The sequence below is a fragment of the Pituophis catenifer genome, unplaced genomic scaffold (assembly GCF_029215685.1).
Source record: "Pituophis catenifer annectens isolate HBS135680 unplaced genomic scaffold, rPitCat1.0.hap2 SCAF_17, whole genome shotgun sequence".
NCBI classification, from domain to species: domain Eukaryota; kingdom Metazoa; phylum Chordata; class Lepidosauria; order Squamata; family Colubridae; genus Pituophis; species Pituophis catenifer.
In genome coordinates, this window is record NW_027256897.1 from 1,373,558 (window position 1) to 1,398,255 (window position 24,698).

The window sequence follows — 24,698 nt, forward strand, 5'->3', positions numbered from 1 at the left end:
AATACAATACCAGAGTTGGAAGGGACCTTGGAGGTCTTCTAGTCCAACCCCCTGCTTAGGCAGGAAACCCTACACCACTTCAGAGAAATGCTTATCCAACATCACAACTTCCTTGTGGCTACACCTCATGCGATAGGAAGTGTAGCTGTCCAAGGTGCTGAAAAGTCACTATTGACGCATTGACAAAAAGGTTGAAAAAGTTTCTGGTTTCATGAGACTACAGAAAGCTCAGATTTTTGCCACTTACTTGTTACAAAATATGGAAAGGTAAGATGGCTTCTGAGGATGGCGATTTAGAGTGGGGGGGGGGTCCCTTTATATACACTTTCAGCTATCCCCCCACCCTGCTTTAACTGGTTGAGCAACACGGGGGTTGAAATCTAAGACTTCTGGAACGCTTGACGTCCATAAACTTTGCTTGAACTTTTTAGTTTACATAGAGGGCATATTATTGATTAATGGATGGATGGATCAATAAGGGTCACTCAGATAGCATAATCAGTGGTCCAATGTATTTTGCTCAATGTTTTATGGCTGAGGATAAATTGATTTCCAAAATTCCCAGTTTGCCCAGCGGAATCAGGATGGTGGGGGATGGCAACCTCGAAAATACCAGCTTTGAAAAGGTGACAGATTGAGAGTTTTATGGGTCGATGAATGTTGTTTTACTAAATTTGCCCAATTTCAATTCCATGGAATGCCAGGCCCTGATTTGGTGCACTCTTTTAGAAAGCGTATTTGAGATTCATTGGATCAGAAATGGTTGTCCTAGGGAGCCCCGTTTTGACCCGTTAAAGGTTACAGAATGAGTGTTTTAGGGGTAGGCGAAAGTTATTTTATTAACTTTGCCAGACCTAGCTCCTGAAATCTGGATTCATTCTGTCAGTTTGAGCCCATTTGAGATATCTTGATTCAAAACCTGTCCTACGGAGCAGCGTTTTTGCTAGTTAAAGTTTATATAAGGAGAGTTTTAGTAGTAGATAGATAAGCTTTCTGCTGTGGGTGTAGTATTTACTTTAGGAGCTTTCCAACATTTCTTGCGTGTCTCATATTACTCCCCTGTTTACTCAGGGTTTCCCCAAAGTTTGCTTTGCAGGGACAGAGTTTATGTCAAGTTTACACATGACTTAAAACAAACCTGTTTGGGCGGGGGAGGGGGGGATCCTGCCCTTTGCACCTTATCCCTGTGTGGCCACTGAGAGATTTGGCAAACGGGGATTGGAAAGGGAAAAACTGATAAGCAGGAAACTGCAGCAAGGCTCGCTGGGAGATGTAGTCAGGAGAGCTTGGGTCACTTGTTACATCCCACGAAGGTAAGCCATCATGAATTTTATCTGGGTCTGCACATGGCTGCTAAGCCCTAAATTAAAGATAAGGCCATTATAGAATCCAGTCAATCAACAAACCCTGATGCATGGTGTGAATGAGTTTTTAATGTTTTTAATTTTAAAATGTTTTTTATAATGATTTTTTAAAATGCATTGTGAGCCGCCCTGAGTCTTCGGAGAGGGGCGGCATATAAATTGAATTAAATTAAATTAAATTAAATTAAATCCAACAAGCCACAACTCAACAAGCCAGAATCCAACATCCCCATAATCCAACAAGCCAGGGCTCTCCAACTTTGGCAATTTTAAAGCCTGGCGGACTTCAACTCCCAGAATTCCCTAGCCAGCTAACCCTAACCCTGTTGTGGACTTCAAGTCCCAGAATTCCCCAAGCAGCCAGTTACCAAAGCTGGAGACCCTAGACCAGTGTTTCTCAACCTTGGTAGCTTGAAGATGGGTGGACTTCAACTCCCAGAATTCCCTAGCCAGCTAACCCTAACCCTGTTGTGGACTTCAAGTCCCAGAATTCCCTAAGCAGCCAGTTACCAAAGCTGGAGACCCTAGAACAGTGTTTCTCAACCTTGGTAGCTTGAAGATGGGTGGACTTCAACTCCCAGAATCCCCCAGCCAGCGTTGCTGGCTGGGGGATTCTGGGAATTGAAGTCCACCCATCTTCAAGCTACCAAGGTTGAGAAACACTGCCCTAGAAGGTCCCTTCCAACTCCGATTGAACCCATCCTGCCAGCCATCGTGGTTTAGAACAAGCCACGATGGGGGGGAGACTCCCCTCGCCCAACCCTGGGAATCCTGGGTTGCATGGGGAGCTGCCATTCTCGGGCCGGCCACCAGAGGGCGCGGGGCGGCCTGGAGCAAGAGGTCGGCGCCTGCGCGGAGAGAGAGAGCCGGGGCGGAAGCGGCGCCGCGGGGCGTGCCGGGAGCTGTAGTCTGGAGGCCGCCATGCAGCTGGCCGTGGCGCTGGCGGCGCTGGTGGCGGCGGTGGGGGCGCTGGAGCCGGTCAGCGTCAGCCTGGCCATCGGGGCGGCCTCCGTGCTGAGCGGCTACCTGGCCAAGCCCCGCTTCTACTGCGCCTTCGTGGAGTGCTGCCCCCCCGACGACCACCGACCCGACCCCGCAGGTATTTGGGGGGGGACTCCATCTCCCATGCTCCCCAGCCGGTCTCTCTCTCTCTACTCGTCTTAAGCGTCCAGGAGTCCCTATCCCATCCTCCCCAGCGGCCTTCGCCCTTGTTTGTTGCCTAAGGATGTCCGGGAGGGGGGGGGGGCAACTGGTCTTCCCCACAAATGGCTCCATGGAAGCCTGGGAATACACTACCCATCCTCCCCAGCCCCCCTCTGCAGCTGTTTGAACTCTTAAGTGTGTAGGGATCCATTTGTAGTGGAGTTAGGAAAAGGAGGATTATGAAAAGACTCCAAGGTTTAGAGTTGCTCACAGTCCTTCCTTTTCCTTCCTTCCTTCCTTCCTTCTGCCCTCCCTCCCTCCCTTCCCATTTCTTTCTTTCCTTCCTTCCCTCCCTCCCTCCCTTCCTTCCCATTTCTTTTCTTCCTTCCCTCCCTCCCTCCTTCCTTCCTTCACATTTCTTTCTTTCCTTCCTTCCTTCCTTCCTTCCTTCCTTCCTTCCTTCCTTCCTTCTGCCCTCCCTCCCTCCCTTCCCATTTCTTTCTTTCCTTCCTTCCCTCCCTCCGTCCCTTCCTTCCCATTTCTTTTCTTCCTTCCCTCCCTCCCTCCTTCCTTCCTTCACATTTCTTTCCTTCCTTCCTTCCTTCCTTCCCATTTCTTTCCTCCCTCCCTCCCTTCACATTTCTTTCTTTCCTTCCTTCCTTCCTTCCTTTCCATTTCTTTCCTTCCTTCCTTCCCATTTCTTTCCTCCCTCCCTCCCTTCACATTTCTTTCCTTCCTTCCTTCCTCCCTTCCCATTTCTTTCCTTCCTTCCTTCTCTTCCTTTTCCCTTCCCTTCCTCCTTCCCTTCCCTCTCTCCGCAGCCCTGCAGCAGTCCCTGAACGAGAGGCTCTTCGGCCAGCACTTGGCCCAAGAGGTCATCCTGAAGGCGCTGACCGGCTTCATCCACAACTCCAACCCGAAGAAGCCTCTGGTCCTCTCGCTGCACGGCTGGGCCGGGACGGGCAAAAACTTCGTCAGCCAGATCATCGCCGAAAGCCTTTACCCGGCCGGACTGAAGAGCACCTTCGTGCACCTGTTTCTTTCCACGCTGCATTTCCCGCACGAGCACCTGGTCCCTCTCTACAAGGTGAGAGCAAACTCGGAGTTGCTTCAGCTCGGTGCCAAAAAGAGGCACTTTTTGCAGAATCTTTGTCAGAATTACAGCTGCGTCTAGGCTGGCGTTGTGTCCATTTTACAGACAGGCCAAGTGAGAGCAAGTCTTGCATCCCTGAGAATTGTGACTAAGGAACCCAACAGTAGGATCCCCCCCCCCCACAACCCACTCCCCACTATTAGGGGAAGGAAAGGAGCTGGGAACCAATGGTAATTGTCATGGCTTGGTGGCATCTCCAGGACTCGTGTGACGCTGGACAGCCAAGCAGGAAATGCTATTTATTTGTCCTCTGGTCATCTCCCCGGAGAAAGCAAAAAATCAACAACAACAAAACAAAACAAGCTGAGCTGCTTCCACAGAGCATTGAAATCCCCTTTTGTTAATAATAATAATAATCTTGTGACTTCTAGAAAGGACAAAGCAGTTGGAAGGAGGAAGCTGAGAAGAATAGAAAGCAAAACTTTTGAATGTTCTGGGTATTTAAAGTTAAGGATTCTAGTCTGGATTTATAGGCAGACCTACAAGCACAACGTATGTTGCTAAGCGAGATAGTTGTTAGGTGAGCTTTGGCCCATGTTACAACCTTTCTTGCCACCGTTGTTAAGTGAATCACTGCAGTTGATGAGTTAGTAGCCTGGTCGTTAAGTGAATCTGCCTTCCCCATTGATTTTGCTTGTCAGGAGGTCACAAAAGGGGATCACATGACACACACACACCCGGGACCCTGCAACCGTCATAAATATGAGTTGGTTGCCAAGTGTCTGAATTTTTATCACGTGACTTTGGGGATCATAGTCCCTGGTGTCCGTTTTGGCATTTGGTTTCAAAAAAAAAATTTGGCTTCAAAAAACCATTTGGTTCCTGGGAAGCATTTTTCCTGACCATTAACTCACGCGTTTTCTTCCCCAGGCACCAAAAAGGCTCGATTTTTAAAAAGTGGAAGCAACACCCTTTTTAGACATGGAATTTCATCCCGAAACTCATCCTGGTGTCCGTTTTGGCATTTGGTTTCAAAAAAAAAAAATTTGGCTTCAAAAAACAATTTGGTTCCTGGGAAGCATTTTTCCTGACCATTAACTCACGCGTTTTCTTCCCCAGGCACCAAAAAGGCTCGATTTTTAAAAAGTGGAAGCAATACCATTTTTAGACATGGAATTTCATCCCGAAATTCATCCTGGTGTCCGTTTTTGCAATTGGTTTCAAAAAAAAAATTTGGCTTCAAAAAACCATTTGGTTCCTGGGAAGCATTTTTCCTGACCATTAACTCACGCGTTTTCTTCCCCAGGCACCAAAAAGGCTCGATTTTTAAAAAGTGGAAGCAACACCATTTTTAGACATGGAATTTCATCCCGAAACTCATCCTGGTGTCCGTTTTGGCATTTGGTTTCAAAAAAAAAATTTGGCTTCAAAAAACAATTTGGTTCCTGGGAAGCATTTTTCCTGACCATTAATTCACGCGTTTTCTTCCCCAGGCACCAAAAAGGCTCGATTTTTAAAAAGTGGAAGCAACACCATTTTTAGACATGGAATTTCATCAGGAAACACATCCTGGTGTCCATTTTGGTATTTGGTTTCAAAAAAAAATTTTGGCTTCAAAAAAAAATTTGGTTCCTGGGAAGCATTTTTCCTGACCATTAACTCATGCGTTTTCTTCCCCAGGCACCAAAAAGGCTCGATTTTTAAAAAGTGGAAGCAACACCATTTTTAGACATGGAATTTCATCCCGAAACTCATCCTGGTGTCCGTTTTGGCATTTGGTTTCAAAAAAAAAATTTGGCTTCAAAAAACAATTTGGTTCCTGGGAAGCATTTTTCCTGACCATTAACTCACGCGTTTTCTTCCCCAGGCACCAAAAAGGCTCGATTTTTAAAAAGTGGAAGCAACACCATTTTTAGACATGGAATTTCATCCCGAAATTCATCCTGGTGTCCGTTTTTGCAATTGGTTTCAAAAAAAAAATTTGGCTTCAAAAAACCATTTGGTTCCTGGGAAGCATTTTTCCTGACCATTAACTCACGCGTTTTCTTCCCCAGGCACCAAAAAGGCTCGATTTTTAAAAAGTGGAAGCAACACCATTTTTAGACATGGAATTTCATCCCGAAATTCATCCTGGTGTCCGTTTTGGCATTTGGTTTCAAAAAAAAAATTTGGCTTCAAAAAACAATTTGGTTCCTGGGAAGCATTTTTCCTGACCATTAACTCACGCGTTTTCTTCCCCAGGCACCAAAAAGGCTCGATTTTTAAAAAGTGGAAGCAACACCATTTTTAGACATGGAATTTCATCCCGAAACTCATCCTGGTGTCCGTTTTGGCATTTGGTTTCAAAAAAAAAATTTGGCTTCAAAAAACAATTTGGTTCCTGGGAAGCATTTTTCCTGACCATTAACTCACGCGTTTTCTTCCCCAGGCACCAAAAAGGCTCGATTTTTAAAAAGTGGAAGCAACACCATTTTTAGACATGGAATTTCATCCCGAAACTCATCCTGGTGTCCGTTTTGGCATTTGGTTTCAAAAAAAAAAATTTGGCTTCAAAAAACCATTTGGTTCCTGGGAAGCATTTTTCCTGACCATTAACTCACGCGTTTTCTTCCCCAGGCACCAAAAAGGCTCGATTTTTAAAAAGTGGAAGCAACACCATTTTTAGACATGGAATTTCATCCCGAAACTCATCCTGGTGTCCGTTTTGGCATTTGGTTTCAAAAAAAAAATTTGGCTTCAAAAAACCATTTGGTTCCTGGGAAGCATTTTTCCTGACCATTAACTCACGCGTTTTCTTCCCCAGGCACCAAAAAGGCTCGATTTTTAAAAAGTGGAAGCAACACCATTTTTAGACATGGAATTTCATCCCGAAACTCATCCTGGTGTCCGTTTTGGCATTTGGTTTCAAAAAAAAAATGTGGCTTCAAAAAACAAATTGGTTCCTGGGAAGCATTTTTCCTGACCATTAACTCACGCGTTTTCTTCCCCAGGCACCAAAAAGGCTCGATTTTTAAAAAGTGGAAGCAACACCATTTTTAGACATGGAATTTCATCCCGAAACTCATCCTGGTGTCCGTTTTGGCATTTGGTTTCAAAAAAAAAATTTGGCTTCAAAAAACAATTTGGTTCCTGGGAAGCATTTTTCCTGACCATTAACTCACGCGTTTTCTTCCCCAGGCACCAAAAAGGCTCGATTTTTAAAAAGTGGAAGCAACACCATTTTTAGACATGGAATTTCATCCCGAAACTCATCCTGGTGTCCGTTTTGGCATTTGGTTTCAAAAAAAAAAATTTGGCTTCAAAAAACCATTTGGTTCCTGGGAAGCATTTTTCCTGACCATTAACTCACGCGTTTTCTTCCCCAGGCACCAAAAAGGCTCGATTTTTAAAAAGTGGAAGCAACACCATTTTTAGACATGGAATTTCATCCCGAAACTCATCCTGGTGTCCGTTTTGGCATTTGGTTTCAAAAAAAAAATTTGGCTTCAAAAAACCATTTGGTTCCTGGGAAGCATTTTTCCTGACCATTAACTCACGCGTTTTCTTCCCCAGGCACCAAAAAGGCTCGATTTTTAAAAAGTGGAAGCAACACCATTTTTAGACATGGAATTTCATCCCGAAACTCATCCTGGTGTCCGTTTTGGCATTTGGTTTCAAAAAAAAAATTTGGCTTCAAAAAACCATTTGGTTCCTGGGAAGCATTTTTCCTGACCATTAACTCACGCGTTTTCTTCCCCAGGCACCAAAAAGGCTCGATTTTTAAAAAGTGGAAGCAACACCATTTTTAGACATGGAATTTCATCCCTAAATTCATCCTGGTGTCCGTTTTGGCATTTGGTTTCAAAAAAAAAATTTGGCTTCAAAAAACAATTTGGTTCCTGGGAAGCATTTTTCCTGACCATTAACTCACGCGTTTTCTTCCCCAGGCACCAAAAAGGCTCGATTTTTAAAAAGTGGAAGCAATACCATTTTTAGACATGGAATTTCATCCCGAAATTCATCCTGGTGTCCGTTTTTGCAATTGGTTTCAAAAAAAAAATTTGGCTTCAAAAAACCATTTGGTTCCTGGGAAGCATTTTTCCTGACCATTAACTCACGCGTTTTCTTCCCCAGGCACCAAAAAGGCTCGATTTTTAAAAAGTGGAAGCAATACCATTTTTAGACATGGAATTTCATCCCGAAATTCATCCTGGTGTCCGTTTTTGCAATTGGTTTCAAAAAAAAAATTTGGCTTCAAAAAACCATTTGGTTCCTGGGAAGCATTTTTCCTGACCATTAACTCACGCGTTTTCTTCCCCAGGCACCAAAAAGGCTCGATTTTTAAAAAGTGGAAGCAACACCATTTTTAGACATGGAATTTCATCCCGAAATTCATCCTGGTGTCCGTTTTGGCATTTGGTTTTAAAAAAAAAATTTGGCTTCAAAAAACCATTTGGTTCCTGGGAAGCATTTTTCCTGACCATTAACTCACGCGTTTTCTTCCCCAGGCACCAAAAAGGCTCGATTTTTAAAAAGTGGAAGCAACACCATTTTTAGACATGGAATTTCATCCCGAAATTCATCCTGGTGTCCGTTTTGGCATTTGGTTTCAAAAAAAAAATTTGGCTTCAAAAAACCATTTGGTTCCTGGGAAGCATTTTTCCTGACCATTAACTCACGCGTTTTCTTCCCCAGGCACCAAAAAGGCTCGATTTTTAAAAAGTGGAAGCAATACCATTTTTAGACATGGAATTTCATCCCGAAATTCATCCTGGTGTCCGTTTTTGCAATTGGTTTCAAAAAAAAAATTTGGCTTCAAAAAACCATTTGGTTCCTGGGAAGCATTTTTCCTGACCATTAACTCACGCGTTTTCTTCCCCAGGCACCAAAAAGGCTCGATTTTTAAAAAGTGGAAGCAACACCATTTTTAGACATGGAATTTCATCCCGAAATTCATCCTGGTGTCCGTTTTGGCATTTGGTTTCAAAAAAAAAATTTGGCTTCAAAAAACAATTTGGTTCCTGGGAAGCATTTTTCCTGACCATTAACTCACGCGTTTTCTTCCCCAGGCACCAAAAAGGCTCGATTTTTAAAAAGTGGAAGCAACACCATTTTTAGACATGGAATTTCATCCCGAAACTCATCCTGGTGTCCGTTTTGGCATTTGGTTTCAAAAAAAAAAATTTGGCTTCAAAAAACCATTTGGTTCCTGGGAAGCATTTTTCCTGACCATTAACTCACGCGTTTTCTTCCCCAGGCACCAAAAAGGCTCGATTTTTAAAAAGTGGAAGCAACACCATTTTTAGACATGGAATTTCATCCCGAAACTCATCCTGGTGTCCGTTTTGGCATTTGGTTTCAAAAAAAAAATGTGGCTTCAAAAAACAAATTGGTTCCTGGGAAGCATTTTTCCTGACCATTAACTCACGCGTTTTCTTCCCCAGGCACCAAAAAGGCTCGATTTTTAAAAAGTGGAAGCAACACCATTTTTAGACATGGAATTTCATCCCGAAATTCATCCTGGTGTCCGTTTTGGCATTTGGTTTCAAAAAAAAAATTTGGCTTCAAAAAACAATTTGGTTCCTGGGAAGCATTTTTCCTGACCATTAACTCACGCGTTTTCTTCCCCAGGCACCAAAAAGGCTCGATTTTTAAAAAGTGGAAGCAATACCATTTTTAGACATGGAATTTCATCCCGAAATTCATCCTGGTGTCCGTTTTTGCAATTGGTTTCAAAAAAAAAATTTGGCTTCAAAAAACAATTTGGTTCCTGGGAAGCATTTTTCCTGACCATTAACTCACGCGTTTTCTTCCCCAGGCACCAAAAAGGCTCGATTTTTAAAAAGTGGAAGCAACACCATTTTTAGACATGGAATTTCATCCCGAAATTCATCCTGGTGTCCGTTTTGGCATTTGGTTTCAAAAAAAAAATTTGGCTTCAAAAAACAATTTGGTTCCTGGGAAGCATTTTTCCTGACCATTAACTCACGCGTTTTCTTCCCCAGGCACCAAAAAGGCTCGATTTTTAAAAAGTGGAAGCAACACCATTTTTAGACATGGAATTTCATCCCGAAACTCATCCTGGTGTCCGTTTTGGCATTTGGTTTCAAAAAAAAAATTTGGCTTCAAAAAACAATTTGGTTCCTGGGAAGCATTTTTCCTGACCATTAACTCACGCGTTTTCTTCCCCAGGCACCAAAAAGGCTCGATTTTTAAAAAGTGGAAGCAACACCATTTTTAGACATGGAATTTCATCCCGAAACTCATCCTGGTGTCCGTTTTGGCATTTGGTTTCAAAAAAAAAAATTTGGCTTCAAAAAACCATTTGGTTCCTGGGAAGCATTTTTCCTGACCATTAACTCACGCGTTTTCTTCCCCAGGCACCAAAAAGGCTCGATTTTTAAAAAGTGGAAGCAACACCATTTTTAGACATGGAATTTCATCCCGAAACTCATCCTGGTGTCCGTTTTGGCATTTGGTTTCAAAAAAAAAATGTGGCTTCAAAAAACAAATTGGTTCCTGGGAAGCATTTTTCCTGACCATTAACTCACGCGTTTTCTTCCCCAGGCACCAAAAAGGCTCGATTTTTAAAAAGTGGAAGCAACACCATTTTTAGACATGGAATTTCATCCCGAAATTCATCCTGGTGTCCGTTTTGGCATTTGGTTTCAAAAAAAAAATTTGGCTTCAAAAAACAATTTGGTTCCTGGGAAGCATTTTTCCTGACCATTAACTCACGCGTTTTCTTCCCCAGGCACCAAAAAGGCTCGATTTTTAAAAAGTGGAAGCAATACCATTTTTAGACATGGAATTTCATCCCGAAACTCATCCTGGTGTCCGTTTTGGCATTTGGTTTCAAAAAAAAAATTTGGCTTCAAAAAACAATTTGGTTCCTGGGAAGCATTTTTCCTGACCATTAACTCACGCGTTTTCTTCCCCAGGCACCAAAAAGGCTCGATTTTTAAAAAGTGGAAGCAACACCATTTTTAGACATGGAATTTCATCCCGAAACTCATCCTGGTGTCCGTTTCGGCATTTGGTTTCAAAAAAAAAATGTGGCTTCAAAAAACAAATTGGTTCCTGGGAAGCATTTTTCCTGACCATTAACTCACGCGTTTTCTTCCCCAGGCACCAAAAAGGCTCGATTTTTAAAAAGTGGAAGCAACACCATTTTTAGACATGGAATTTCATCCCGAAATTCATCCTGGTGTCCGTTTTGGCATTTGGTTTCAAAAAAAAAATTTGGCTTCAAAAAACAATTTGGTTCCTGGGAAGCATTTTTCCTGACCATTAACTCACGCGTTTTCTTCCCCAGGCACCAAAAAGGCTCGATTTTTAAAAAGTGGAAGCAACACCATTTTTAGACATGGAATTTCATCCCGAAACTCATCCTGGTGTCCGTTTCGGCATTTGGTTTCAAAAAAAAAATGTGGCTTCAAAAAACAAATTGGTTCCTGGGAAGCATTTTTCCTGACCATTAACTCACGCGTTTTCTTCCCCAGGCACCAAAAAGGCTCGATTTTTAAAAAGTGGAAGCAACACCATTTTTAGACATGGAATTTCATCCCGAAATTCATCCTGGTGTCCGTTTTGGCATTTGGTTTCAAAAAAAAAATTTGGCTTCAAAAAACAATTTGGTTCCTGGGAAGCATTTTTCCTGACCATTAACTCACGCGTTTTCTTCCCCAGGCACCAAAAAGGCTCGATTTTTAAAAAGTGGAAGCAACACCATTTTTAGACATGGAATTTCATCCCGAAACTCATCCTGGTGTCCGTTTCGGCATTTGGTTTCAAAAAAAAAATGTGGCTTCAAAAAACAAATTGGTTCCTGGGAAGCATTTTTCCTGACCATTAACTCACGCGTTTTCTTCCCCAGGCACCAAAAAGGCTCGATTTTTAAAAAGTGGAAGCAACACCATTTTTAGACATGGAATTTCATCCCGAAATTCATCCTGGTGTCCGTTTTGGCATTTGGTTTCAAAAAAAAAATTTGGCTTCAAAAAACCATTTGGTTCCTGGGAAGCATTTTTCCTGACCATTAACTCACGCGTTTTCTTCCCCAGGCACCAAAAAGGCTCGATTTTTAAAAAGTGGAAGCAATACCATTTTTAGACATGGAATTTCATCCCGAAATTCATCCTGGTGTCCGTTTTTGCAATTGGTTTCAAAAAAAAAATTTGGCTTCAAAAAACCATTTGGTTCCTGGGAAGCATTTTTCCTGACCATTAACTCACGCGTTTTCTTCCCCAGGCACCAAAAAGGCTCGATTTTTAAAAAGTGGAAGCAATACCATTTTTAGACATGGAATTTCATCCCGAAATTCATCCTGGTGTCCGTTTTTGCAATTGGTTTCAAAAAAAAAATTTGGCTTCAAAAAACCATTTGGTTCCTGGGAAGCATTTTTCCTGACCATTAACTCACGCGTTTTCTTCCCCAGGCACCAAAAAGGCTCGATTTTTAAAAAGTGGAAGCAACACCATTTTTAGACATGGAATTTCATCCCGAAATTCATCCTGGTGTCCGTTTTGGCATTTGGTTTCAAAAAAAAAATTTGGCTTCAAAAAACCATTTGGTTCCTGGGAAGCATTTTTCCTGACCATTAACTCACGCGTTTTCTTCCCCAGGCACCAAAAAGGCTCGATTTTTAAAAAGTGGAAGCAATACCATTTTTAGACATGGAATTTCATCCCGAAATTCATCCTGGTGTCCGTTTTTGCAATTGGTTTCAAAAAAAAAATTTGGCTTCAAAAAACCATTTGGTTCCTGGGAAGCATTTTTCCTGACCATTAACTCACGCGTTTTCTTCCCCAGGCACCAAAAAGGCTCGATTTTTAAAAAGTGGAAGCAATACCATTTTTAGACATGGAATTTCATCCCGAAATTCATCCTGGTGTCCGTTTTTGCAATTGGTTTCAAAAAAAAAATTTGGCTTCAAAAAACCATTTGGTTCCTGGGAAGCATTTTTCCTGACCATTAACTCACGCGTTTTCTTCCCCAGGCACCAAAAAGGCTCGATTTTTAAAAAGTGGAAGCAATACCATTTTTAGACATGGAATTTCATCCCGAAATTCATCCTGGTGTCCGTTTTTGCAATTGGTTTCAAAAAAAAAATTTGGCTTCAAAAAACCATTTGGTTCCTGGGAAGCATTTTTCCTGACCATTAACTCACGCGTTTTCTTCCCCAGGCACCAAAAAGGCTCGATTTTTAAAAAGTGGAAGCAACACCATTTTTAGACATGGAATTTCATCCCGAAATTCATCCTGGTGTCCGTTTTGGCATTTGGTTTCAAAAAAAAAATTTGGCTTCAAAAAACCATTTGGTTCCTGGGAAGCATTTTTCCTGACCATTAACTCACGCGTTTTCTTCCCCAGGCACCAAAAAGGCTCGATTTTTAAAAAGTGGAAGCAACACCATTTTTAGACATGGAATTTCATCCCGAAACTCATCCTGGTGTCCGTTTTGGCATTTGGTTTCAAAAAAAAAATTTGGCTTCAAAAAACAATTTGGTTCCTGGGAAGCATTTTTCCTGACCATTAACTCACGCGTTTTCTTCCCAGAAAGGCTCGATTTTTAAAAAGTGGAAGCAACACCATTTTTAGACATGGACTTTCATCAGGAAACACATCCTGGTGTCCATTTTGGTATTTGGTTTCAAAAAAAATTTTTGGCTTCAAAAAACAATTTGGTTCCTGGGAAGCATTTTTCCTGACCATTAACTCACGCGTTTTCTTCCCCAGGCACCAAAAAGGCTCGATTTTTAAAAAGTGGAAGCAACACCATTTCTAGACATGGAATTTCATCCCGAAACTCATACTGGTGTCCGTTTTGGCATTTGGTTTCAAAAAAAAATTTGTCTTCAAAAAACCATTTGGTTCCTGGGAAGCATTTTTCCTGACCATTAACTCACGCGTTTTCTTCCCCAGGCACCAAAAAGGCTCGATTTTTAAAAAGTGGAAGCAACACCATTTTTAGACATGGAATTTCATCCCGAAACTCATCCTGGTGTCCGTTTTGGCATTTGGTTTCAAAAAAAAAATTTGGCTTCAAAAAACAATTTGGTTCCTGGGAAGCATTTTTCCTGACCATTAACTCACGCGTTTTCTTCCCAGAAAGGCTCGATTTTTAAAAAGTGGAAGCAACACCATTTTTAGACATGGAATTTCATCAGGAAACACATCCTGGTGTCCATTTTGGTATTTGGTTTCAAAAAAAAATTTTGGCTTCAAAAAACAATTTGGTTCCTGGGAAGCATTTTTCCTGACCATTAACTCACGCGTTTTCTTCCCCAGGCACCAAAAAGGCTCGATTTTTAAAAAGTGGAAGCAACACCATTTTTAGACATGGAATTTCATCCCGAAATTCATCCTGGTGTCCGTTTTGGCATTTGGTTTCAAAAAAAAAATTTGGCTTCAAAAAACAATTTGGTTCCTGGGAAGCATTTTTCCTGACCATTAACTCACGCGTTTTCTTCCCCAGGCACCAAAAAGGCTCGATTTTTAAAAAGTGGAAGCAATACCATTTTTAAGCATGGAATTTCATCCCGAAATTCATCCTGGTGTCCGTTTTTGCAATTGGTTTCAAAAAAAAAATTTGGCTTCAAAAAACCATTTGGTTCCTGGGAAGCATTTTTCCTGACCATTAACTCACGCGTTTTCTTCCCCAGGCACCAAAAAGGCTCGATTTTTAAAAAGTGGAAGCAACACCATTTTTAGACATGGAATTTCATCCCGAAATTCATCCTGGTGTCCGTTTTGGCATTTGGTTTCAAAAAAAAAATTTGGCTTCAAAAAACCATTTGGTTCCTGGGAAGCATTTTTCCTGACCATTAACTCACGCGTTTTCTTCCCCAGGCACCAAAAAGGCTCGATTTTTAAAAAGTGGAAGCAACACCATTTTTAGACATGGAATTTCATCCCGAAACTCATCCTGGTGTCCGTTTTGGCATTTGGTTTCAAAAAAAAAAATTTGGCTTCAAAAAACCATTTGGTTCCTGGGAAGCATTTTTCCTGACCATTAACTCACGCGTTTTCTTCCCCTGGCACCAAAAAGGCTCGATTTTTAAAAAGTGGAAGCAACACCATTTTTAGACATGGAATTTCATCCCGAAACTCATCCTGGTGTCCGTTTTGGCATTTGGTTTCAAAAAAAAAATTTGGCTTCAAAAAACAATTTGGTTCCTGGGAAGCATTTTTCCTGACCATTAACTCACGCATTTTCTTCCCCAGGCACCAAAAAGGCTCGATTTTTAAAAAGTGGAAGCAACACCATTTTTAGACATGGAATTTCATCCCGAAACTCATCCTGGTGTCCGTTTTGGCATTTGGTTTCAAAAAAAAATTTTGGCTTCAAAAAACCATTTGGTTCCTGGGAAGCATTTTTCCTGACCATTAACTCACGCGTTTTCTTACCCAGGCACCAAAAAGGCTCGATTTTTAAAAAGTGGAAGCAACACCATTTTTAGACATGGAATTTCATCCCGAAATTCATCCTGGTGTCCGTTTTGGCATTTGGTTTCAAAAAAAAAATTTGGCTTCAAAAAACCATTTGGTTCCTGGGAAGCATTTTTCCTGACCATTAACTCACGCGTTTTCTTCCCCAGGCACCAAAAAGGCTCGATTTTTAAAAAGTGGAAGCAACACCATTTTTAGACATGGAATTTCATCCCGAAACTCATCCTGGTGTCCGTTTTGGCATTTGGTTTCAAAAAAAAAAATTTGGCTTCAAAAAACCATTTGGTTCCTGGGAAGCATTTTTCCTGACCATTAACTCACGCGTTTTCTTCCCCTGGCACCAAAAAGGCTCGATTTTTAAAAAGTGGAAGCAACACCATTTTTAGACATGGAATTTCATCCCGAAACTCATCCTGGTGTCCGTTTTGGCATTTGGTTTCAAAAAAAAAATTTGGCTTCAAAAAACAATTTGGTTCCTGGGAAGCATTTTTCCTGACCATTAACTCACGCATTTTCTTCCCCAGGCACCAAAAAGGCTCGATTTTTAAAAAGTGGAAGCAACACCATTTTTAGACATGGAATTTCATCCCGAAACTCATCCTGGTGTCCGTTTTGGCATTTGGTTTCAAAAAAAAATTTTGGCTTCAAAAAACCATTTGGTTCCTGGGAAGCATTTTTCCTGACCATTAACTCACGCGTTTTCTTACCCAGGCACCAAAAAGGCTCGATTTTTAAAAAGTGGAAGCAACACCATTTTTAGACATGGAATTTCATCCCGAAATTCATCCTGGTGTCCGTTTTGGCATTGGTTTCAAAAAAAAAATTTGGCTTCAAAAAACAATTTGGTTCCTGGGAAGCATTTTTCCTGACCATTAACTCACGCGTTTTCTTCCCCAGGCACCAAAAAGGCTCAATTTTTAAAAAGTGGAAGCAACACCATTTCTAGACATGGAATTTCATCCCGAAACTCATCCTGGTGTCCGTTTTGGCATTTGGTTTCAAAAAAAAAAATTGGCTTCAAAAAACAATTTGTTTCCTGGGAAGCATTTTTCCTGACCATTAACTCACGCGTTTTCTTCCCCAGGCACCAAAAAGGCTCGATTTTTAAAAAGTGGAAGCAACACCATTTTTAGACATGGAATTTCATCCCGAAACTCATCCTGGTGTCCGTTTTGGCATTTGGTTTCAAAAAAAAATTTTGGCTTCAAAAAACAATTTGGTTCCTGGGAAGCATTTTTCCTGACCATTAACTCACGCGTTTTCTTCCCAGAAAGGCTCGATTTTTAAAAAGTGGAAGCAACACCATTTTTAGACATGGAATTTCATCAGGAAACACATCCTGGTGTCCATTTTGGTATTTGGTTTCAAAAAAAAATTTTGGCTTCAAAAAACAATTTGGTTCCTGGGAAGCATTTTTCCTGACCATTAACTCACGCGTTTTCTTCCCCAGGCACCAAAAAGGCTCGATTTTTAAAAAGTGGAAGCAACACCATTTTTAGACATGGAATTTCATCCCGAAACTCATCCTGGTGTCCGTTTTGGCATTTGGTTTCAAAAAAAAAATTTGGCTTCAAAAAACCATTTGGTTCCTGGGAAGCATTTTTCCTGACCATTAACTCACGCGTTTTCTTCCCCAGGCACCAAAAAGGCTCGATTTTTAAAAAGTGGAAGCAACACCATTTCTAGACATGGAATTTCATCCCGAAACTCATCCTGGTGTCCGTTTTGGCATTTGGTTTCAAAAAAAAAAATTTGGCTTCAAAAAACCATTTGGTTCCTGGGAAGCATTTTTCCTGACCATTAACTCACGCGATTTCTTCCCCAGGCACCAAAAAGGCTCGATTTTTAAAAAGTGGAAGCAACACCATTTTTAGACATGGAATTTCATCCCGAAACTCATCCTGGTGTCCGTTTTGGCATTTGGTTTCAAAAAAAAAATTTGGCTTCAAAAAACCATTTGGTTCCTGGGAAGCATTTTTCCTGACCATTAACTCACGCGTTTTCTTCCCCAGGCACCAAAAAGGCTCGATTTTTAAAAAGTGGAAGCAACACCATTTTTAGACATGGAATTTCATCCCGAAAATCATCCTGGTGTCCGTTTTGGCATTTGGTTTCAAAAAAAAAATTTGGCTTCAAAAAACCATTTGGTTCCTGGGAAGCATTTTTCCTGACCATTAACTCACGCGTTTTCTTCCCCAGGCACCAAAAAGGCTCGATTTTTAAAAAGTGGAAGCAACACCATTTTTAGACATGGAATTTCATCCCGAAACTCATCCTGGTGTCCGTTTTGGCATTTGGTTTCAAAAAAAAAATTTGGCTTCAAAAAACCATTTGGTTCCTGGGAAGCATTTTTCCTGACCATTAACTCACGCGTTTTCTTCCCCAGGCACCAAAAAGGCTCGATTTTTAAAAAGTGGAAGCAATACCATTTTTAGACATGGAATTTCATCCCGAAACTCATCCTGGTGTCCGTTTTGGCATTTGGTTTCAAAAAAAAAAATTGGCTTCAAAAAACCATTTGGTTCCTGGGAAGCATTTTTCCTGACCATTAACTCACGCGTTTTCTTCCCCAGGCACCAAAAAGGCTCGATTTTTAAAAAGTGGAAGCAATACCATTTTTAGACATGGAATTTCATCAGGAAACACATCCTGGTGTCCATTTTGGTATTTGGTTTCAAAAAAAAATTTTGGCTTCAAAAAACAATTTGGTTCCTGGGAAGCATTTTTCTTGACCATTAACTCACGCGTTTTCTTCCCCAGGCACCAAAAAGGCTCGATTTTTAAAAAGTGGAAGCAATACCATTTTTAGACATGGAATTTCATCCCGAAACTCATCCTGGTGTCCGTTTTGGCATTTGGTTTCAAAAAAAAAATTTGGCTTCAAAAAACCATTTGGTTCCTGGGAAGCATTTTTCCTGACCATTAACTCACGCGTTTTCTTCCCCAGGCACCAAAAAGGCTCGATTTTTAAAAAGTGGAAGCAATACCATTTTTAGACATGGAATTTCATCCCGAAACTCATCCTGGTGTCCGTTTTGGCATTTGGTTTCAAAAAAAAAAATTGGCTTCAAAAAACCATTTGGTTCCTGGGAAGCATTTTTCCTGACCATTAACTCACGCGTTTTCTTCCCCAGGCACCAAAAAGGCTCGATTTTTAAAAAGTGGAAGCAATACCATTTTTAGACATGGAATTTCATCAGGAAACACATCCTGGTGTCCATTTTGGTATTTGGTTTCAAAAAAAAATTTTGGCTTCAAAAAACAATTTGGTTCCTGGGAAGCATTTTTCTTGACCATTAACTCACGCGTTTTCTTCCCCAGGCACCAAAAAGGCTCGATTTTTAAAAAGTGGAAGCAATACCATTTTTAGACATGGAATTTCATCCCGAAACTCATCCTGGTGTCCGTTTTGGCATTTGGTTTCAAAAAAAAAATTTGGCTTCAAAAAACCATTTGGTTCCTGGGAAGCATTTTTCCTGACCATTAACTCACGCGTTTTCTTCCCCAGGCACCAAAAAGGCTCGATTTTTAAAAAGTGGAAGCAATACCATTTTTAGACATGGAATTTCATCAGGAAACACATCCTGGTGTCCATTTTGGTATTTGGTTTCAAAAAAAAATTTTGGCTTCAAAAAACAATTTGGTTCCTGGGAAGCATTTTTCTTGACCATTAACTCACGCGTTTTCTTCCCCAGGCACCAAAAAGGCTCGATTTTTAAAAAGTGGAAGCAATACCATTTTTAGACATGGAATTTCATCCCGAAACTCATCCTGGTGTCCGTTTTGGCATTTGGTTTCAAAAAAAAATTTTGGCTTCAAAAAACAATTTGGTTCCTGGGAAGCATTTTTCCTGACCATTAACTCACGCGTTTTCTTCCCCAGGCACCAAAAAGGCTCGATTTTTAAAAAGTGGAAGCAACACCATTTTTAGACATGGAATTTCATCCCGAAACTCATCCTGGTGTCCGTTTTGGCATTTCGTTTCAAAAAAAAAATTTGGCTTCAAAAAACCATTTGATTCCTGGGAAGCATTTTTCCTGACCATTAACTCACGCGTTTTCTTCCCCAGGCACCAAAAAGGCTCGATTTTTAAAAAGTGGAAGCAACACCATTTTTAGACATGGAATTTCATCCCGAAACTCATCCTGGTGTCCGTTTTGGCATTTGGTTTCAAAAAAAAAAATTTGGCTTCAAAAAACAATTTGGTTCCTGGGAAGCATTTTTCCTGACCATTAACTCACGCGTTTTCTTCCCCAGGCACCAAAAAGGCTCGATTTTTAAAAAGTGGAAGCAACACCATTTTGAGACATGGAATTTCATCCCGAAACTCATCCTGGTGTCCGTTTTGGCATTTGGTTTCAAAAAAAAAAATTTGGCTTCAAAAAACCATTTGGTTCCTGGGAAGCATTTTTCCTGACCATTAACTCACGCGTTTTCTTCCCCAGGCACCAAAAAGGCTCGATTTTTAAAAAGTGGAAGCAACACCATTTTTAGACATGGAATTTCATCCCGAAACTCATCCTGGTGTCCGTTTTGGCATTTGGTTTCAAAAAAAAAATTTGGCTTCAAAAAACAATTTGGTTCCTGGGAAGCATTTTTCCTGACCATTAACTCACGCGTGTCAGGTTTCGGTTCTATCTTAAAATAAGTTTCATTTTCAAGCGCAGTCTTGAATAAGTCCCTTTTTTTCAGTGCCGTTGTAACTTTGAACAGTCAGTAAACGAACCGTTACAAGTCGAGGATTGCCTGTGTTGAATTTCACCAAAGCATCTTGAGTTAGGCGATGGAATCTGGAGAGTGGATCCCATTGCCTTCCGATCGAAACGGGGAGGTGAATCTTTGCACGAACTTTCGACTCCTTCTGCTTTCCAGGACCAGCTGCAGAAATGGATCCGGGGCAACGTCAGCACCTGCGCGAAGTCCGTCTTCATCTTTGACGAAATGGATAAGTTGCACCCGGGGCTGATTGACGCCATCAAACCCTTCCTGGATTACTACGAGCAGATCGACGGCGTGTCGTATCGGAGAGCCATCTTCATTTTCCTCAGGTGCTGGCAGATCTGCCAACGGAGTTAATCAGGGTTGGTTATAACCGGAGTGGAAGGGCCGGATTTTTAATGCTGGTTCTTTTCAACCTCTGATTCCTAACAGTAACGCGGGAGGCGACCTGATCACGAGAGTCGCGCTAGAGTTTTGGAAGAGCGGCCGAGAGAGGGAACAGATCCAGTTGAAAGATTTGGAAATGGTCTTGTCCTTGGGCGTTTTCAACAACCGGAACAGTGAGTAGTGATCTTGGATTGATTTGCCCTTTGTTGCCTCCCAAATCCCACGCAAAAAAGCCAGGTTTTTATTTTTTATTTATTTATTTTTTTAAAAAAAGTTTTTTTATTTTACACACATTAAAACAAACACATTAAAACACACACATAACAAACAACACATATATACATATCATTTTTCCATTGTTAACAGCTCGTTTAAGGTGATCCTTTTTTATTATATTACATATTATTCTAACTTTATCTTAATCTACTTAGGTATTCTAATTTCTTTTATATCGACTTCTTTTTACTTTCATCTTCAGCACATTCAAGCAATATTATCACAAAAATAAACAATAAAATATTATTTCAATTCCCCCTTTTTTCCTTTTTTCCTTTTTTTCATTTTCCTTTTTCCTTTTCTCACACCAATCATACCATCTGTACCATACTCTATACTAATCCGTGTCCTCTCTTTCCTTAAGTTCCTTTGTAAGCTTGTCCATCTCTGTGCATTCGAGGATTTTTTTAATTAAATCCTCTCCTGTTGGTGGACATTCCTTCTTCCAGTTTTGCGCATATATTATGCGAGCTGCTGTTAATATATGTAATGTTAAATATTGTATTTCTTTAGTAAAGTTTTCTATTGGAATCTATCTAAAAGCCAGGTTTTTAAATACCAAGATATGTCTTTGTTAATTGGGCATATCTGTATATTGTCAGTTCCCAGGGTGGCTGAAAGAGTCTTGAAACTGGGGAAAGAAGAAAGAAAGATGGATGGACAGATGGACAATGGAAGGAAAGGGAAGAAAAAAGGGAGAGAAAGCAAGGGAGGGAGGGAGGAAAAGAGGGAGAGAAAGGGAGGGAAGGAAAGAAGGGAGAATGGGGGAGGAAGAAGGGAGGGAGGGAGAAGAGAGGGGAAGAAAAGAAGGGAAAGGAAGGAAGGAAGGAGGAAGACAAAGGGGAAAGGGAGGGAGGAAGGCCAGTAGAGAAAGTTTCATCCAACCTCAGTACCTGAAAAGACGGGGCAAAGACAGAAGTTTTCAACCAGTACCTTCTGGAAATAATCATAGACATCTTCCAGATCTATTTAGGGAGAACATTGCAGGAAGATGAGGGAGCCACCACTGATAAGGCCCCGCTATGAATTCCTACCTTGGCATGCGTAGCAGGAGGTCTTTAGCGATCATAAAGAATACCGGTGGTGGGCCACGTGCGCTTTCCTTCCAGACCTTCCCCCTTTCCAAACCTCTCGTCTTTTCCCGCAGGCGGCCTGTGGCACAGCAGCCTGATTGACCGAAACCTCATCGATTACTTCGTGCCTTTCCTTCCCTTGGAGTACAAGCACGTCAAAATGTGTATCCGGGCAGAGATGAAATCGCGCGGCAACTTCGTCGACGAAGAGATCGTCGAAAACGTGGCCGGAGAGATGACCTTTTTCCCCAAAGACGAGAAGATTTACTCGGACAAAGGCTGTAAAACCGTGCAGACTAAGCTGGATTTCTATTAAGGATTTCTATTTTTTTAAGGGTCCCCAAAAGAGGAGGAGAAAATATTTGCAACAATTTCCTCTGTTTATGCACATTTTGTAAAAAAATGCGAAAAAAGAGGCAGTCTCTGGATATGCACTTTTTAAAAAGTTTCGGGAGTTGTTTTCACAGCCCCTTGGAAGCTTTGGGGGCATCGTTCCCTCTTCCCCAGATGTGGTCACCTCGAAAATATTGCTTTGGGCATCTTCCACTGTGCTGCACTTTTTAACACTCACTAAAGGGGGAGGGGGTTGTAGAAGATATTCAGTCTATTGGGGGGATTGAAGAGAGCTACTCAATTTGATGATTCCTAACAGTCCGAAGGAAGTAAACAGATGTCTGAGCTGACCAGCTGTGAACTAAAACCACTAAATGTTGTTACATGAGATCTGTCTTCCTATCTCACCCCATGCGTAACATCCCTCTACCCAAAATACTTTTTGAGAATTTCAGGTTAGAGAAAGGTCAAAACCAGAGTGTGCCTTCTTAGGTCAATATTGATGAATGTCACATTGTAGAGATGGTGTCAATTCAGTATCTGAATTGTGTCAATACAATATCTTGTAGGTCAGTTTCATAAAATAGTTCATAAGCCTCTTGAGACTATGCTCAAGGACCTGTTCGATTGGGGGTGGGGGAGTAGTTTCTCCTTTATCTGACAATCATTCTTTTCCCTGGATCAGGCTCCTGGTCCTCATGAAGTTTATGGATGGAAAAATAGCTCATAACCCTCTTGAGATGATAGAGGGGTGCAGCTATGCTTAAGGAACCATCCAGTATGAAACAAAAAATGTATAAGTCTTCCCTTTATCTGGCACTCACCTTTTTCTTCAGACCAAGCTTCCCATCCTCATGAGGTTTGTACAGAAGATGATTTTCCTACGGATAGGCTGCTAAGAATCCCCATTTAGGGTTTTTGCTTTTTTAATAGTTGCAACGTCAATGGTCACTGATGCGACTTTCTGTGGTTTGCAAACCTGTTAGCTAAAATCCAAAAACGTGGCAAACAGGGTGTGTAATTTACTTAAGCCATCTCACTTTTTCTACAGGAGCAGCTTTAAAGAAATGTATTTTTTTAATGACTGTTTTATATGTAGAACACTAGAGTTATTATACAATTGAATGCAACTAGGGGGGGCAAATGAGAATTATAATAAATGAGTGATGAAGAAGATTTGAGTTGAATCTTGTTTTTTTTCCAGTTGCTTGTCTATTACAATTTTTCCTAACCTGCATCAGGACATAAACTGCTTCTGGCACAGTGCCAAGTCTTCCCAGGGACTGCCTGGTGGTCCAAAACCCCCCCGTGGGATTTTTACATGAATTTGGGCAAGTGCTCCAAAGCCCCGGTTGCTTTTTTACAAACTTGGCACAGTGCCAAGTGGTCCAAAACCCCCAGTGGGATTTTTACATGAATTTGGCAAGTGCTCCAAAGCCCCGGTTGCATTTTTACAAACTTGGCACAGTGCCAAGTGGTCCAAAACCCCCAGTGGGATTTTTACATGAATTTGGGAAAGTGCTCCAAAGCCCCGGTTGCTTTTTTACAAACTTGGCACAGTGCCAAGTGGTCCAAAACCCCCAGTGGGATTTTTACATGAATTTGGCAAGTGCTCCAAAGCCCCGGTTGCATTTTTACAAACTTGGCACAGTGCCAAGTGGTCCAAAACCCCCAGTGGGATTTTTACATGAATTTGGGCAAGTGCTCCAAGGCCCCCAGTTGAATTTTTACAAACTTGGCACAGTGCCAAGTGGTCCAAAACCCCCAGTGGGATTTTTACATGAATTTGGCAAGTGCTCCAAAGCCCCAGTTGCTTTTTTACAAACTTGGCACAGTGCCAAGTGGTCCAAAACCCCCAGTGGGATTTTTACATGAATTTGGCAAGTGCTCCAAAGCCCCAGTTGAATTTTTACAAACTTGGCACAGTGCCAAGTGGTCCAAAACCCCCAGTGGGATTTTTACATGAATTTGGGCAAGTGCTCCAAGGCCCCGGTTGCTTTTTTACAAACTTGGCACAGTGCCAAGTGGTCCAAAACCCCCAGTGGGATTTTTACATGAATTTGGCAAGTGCTCCAAGGCCCCGGTTGCATTTTTACAAACTTGGCACAGTGCCAAGTGGTCCAAAACCCCCAGTGGGATTTTTACATGAATTTGGCAAGTGCTCCAAGGCCCCGGTTGCTTTTTTTACAAACTTGGCACAGTGCCAAGTGGTCCAAAACCCCCAGTGGGATTTTTACATGAATTTGGCAAGTGCTCCAAAGCCCCTGTTGCATTTTTACAAACTTGGCACAGTGCCAAGTGGTCCAAAACCCCCAGTGGGATTTTTACATGAATTTGGCAAGTGCTCCAAGGCCCCGGTTGCATTTTTACAAACTTGGCACAGTGCCAAGTGGTCCAAAACCCCCAGTGGGATTTTTACATGAATTTGGCAAGTGCTCCAAGGCCCCGGTTGCTTTTTTACAAACTTGGCACAGTGCCAAGTGGTCCAAAACCCCCAGTGGGATTTTTACATGAATTTGGGAAAGTGCTCCAAAGCCCCGGTTGCATTTTTACAAACTTGGCACAGTGCCAAGTGGTCCAAAACCCCCAGTGGGATTTTTACATGAATTTGGCAAGTGCTCCAAGGCCCCGGTTGCTTTTTTACAAACTTGGCACAGTGCCAAGTGGTCCAAAACCCCCAGTGGGATTTTTACATGAATTTGGGAAAGTGCTCCAAGGCCCCGGTTGCTTTTTTACAAACTTGGCACAGTGCCAAGTGGTCCAAAACCCCCAGTGGGATTTTTACATGAATTTGGGAAAGTGCTCCAAGGCCCCGGTTGCTTTTTTACAAACTTGGCACAGTGCCAAGTGGTCCAAAACCCCCAGTGGGATTTTTACATG

At 41.6% G+C, this 24,698-nt stretch overlaps 1 protein-coding gene across 1 annotated transcript; it reads left to right on the forward strand.

Annotated features, from left to right (window-relative positions):
* Positions 1–2,285: 2,285 nt before the first annotated feature.
* TOR1B (torsin family 1 member B) lies at positions 2,286–22,973 on the forward strand. Its single transcript, XM_070955697.1, has 5 exons — positions 2,286–2,463; positions 3,329–3,594; positions 19,903–20,078; positions 20,182–20,309; positions 21,560–22,973. Exons 1-5 carry the CDS (start codon positions 2,286–2,288, stop codon positions 21,799–21,801), a joined length of 990 nt encoding a protein of 329 aa, XP_070811798.1. The 3' UTR covers positions 21,802–22,973.
* The last annotated feature ends 1,725 nt before the right edge of the window (positions 22,974–24,698 follow it).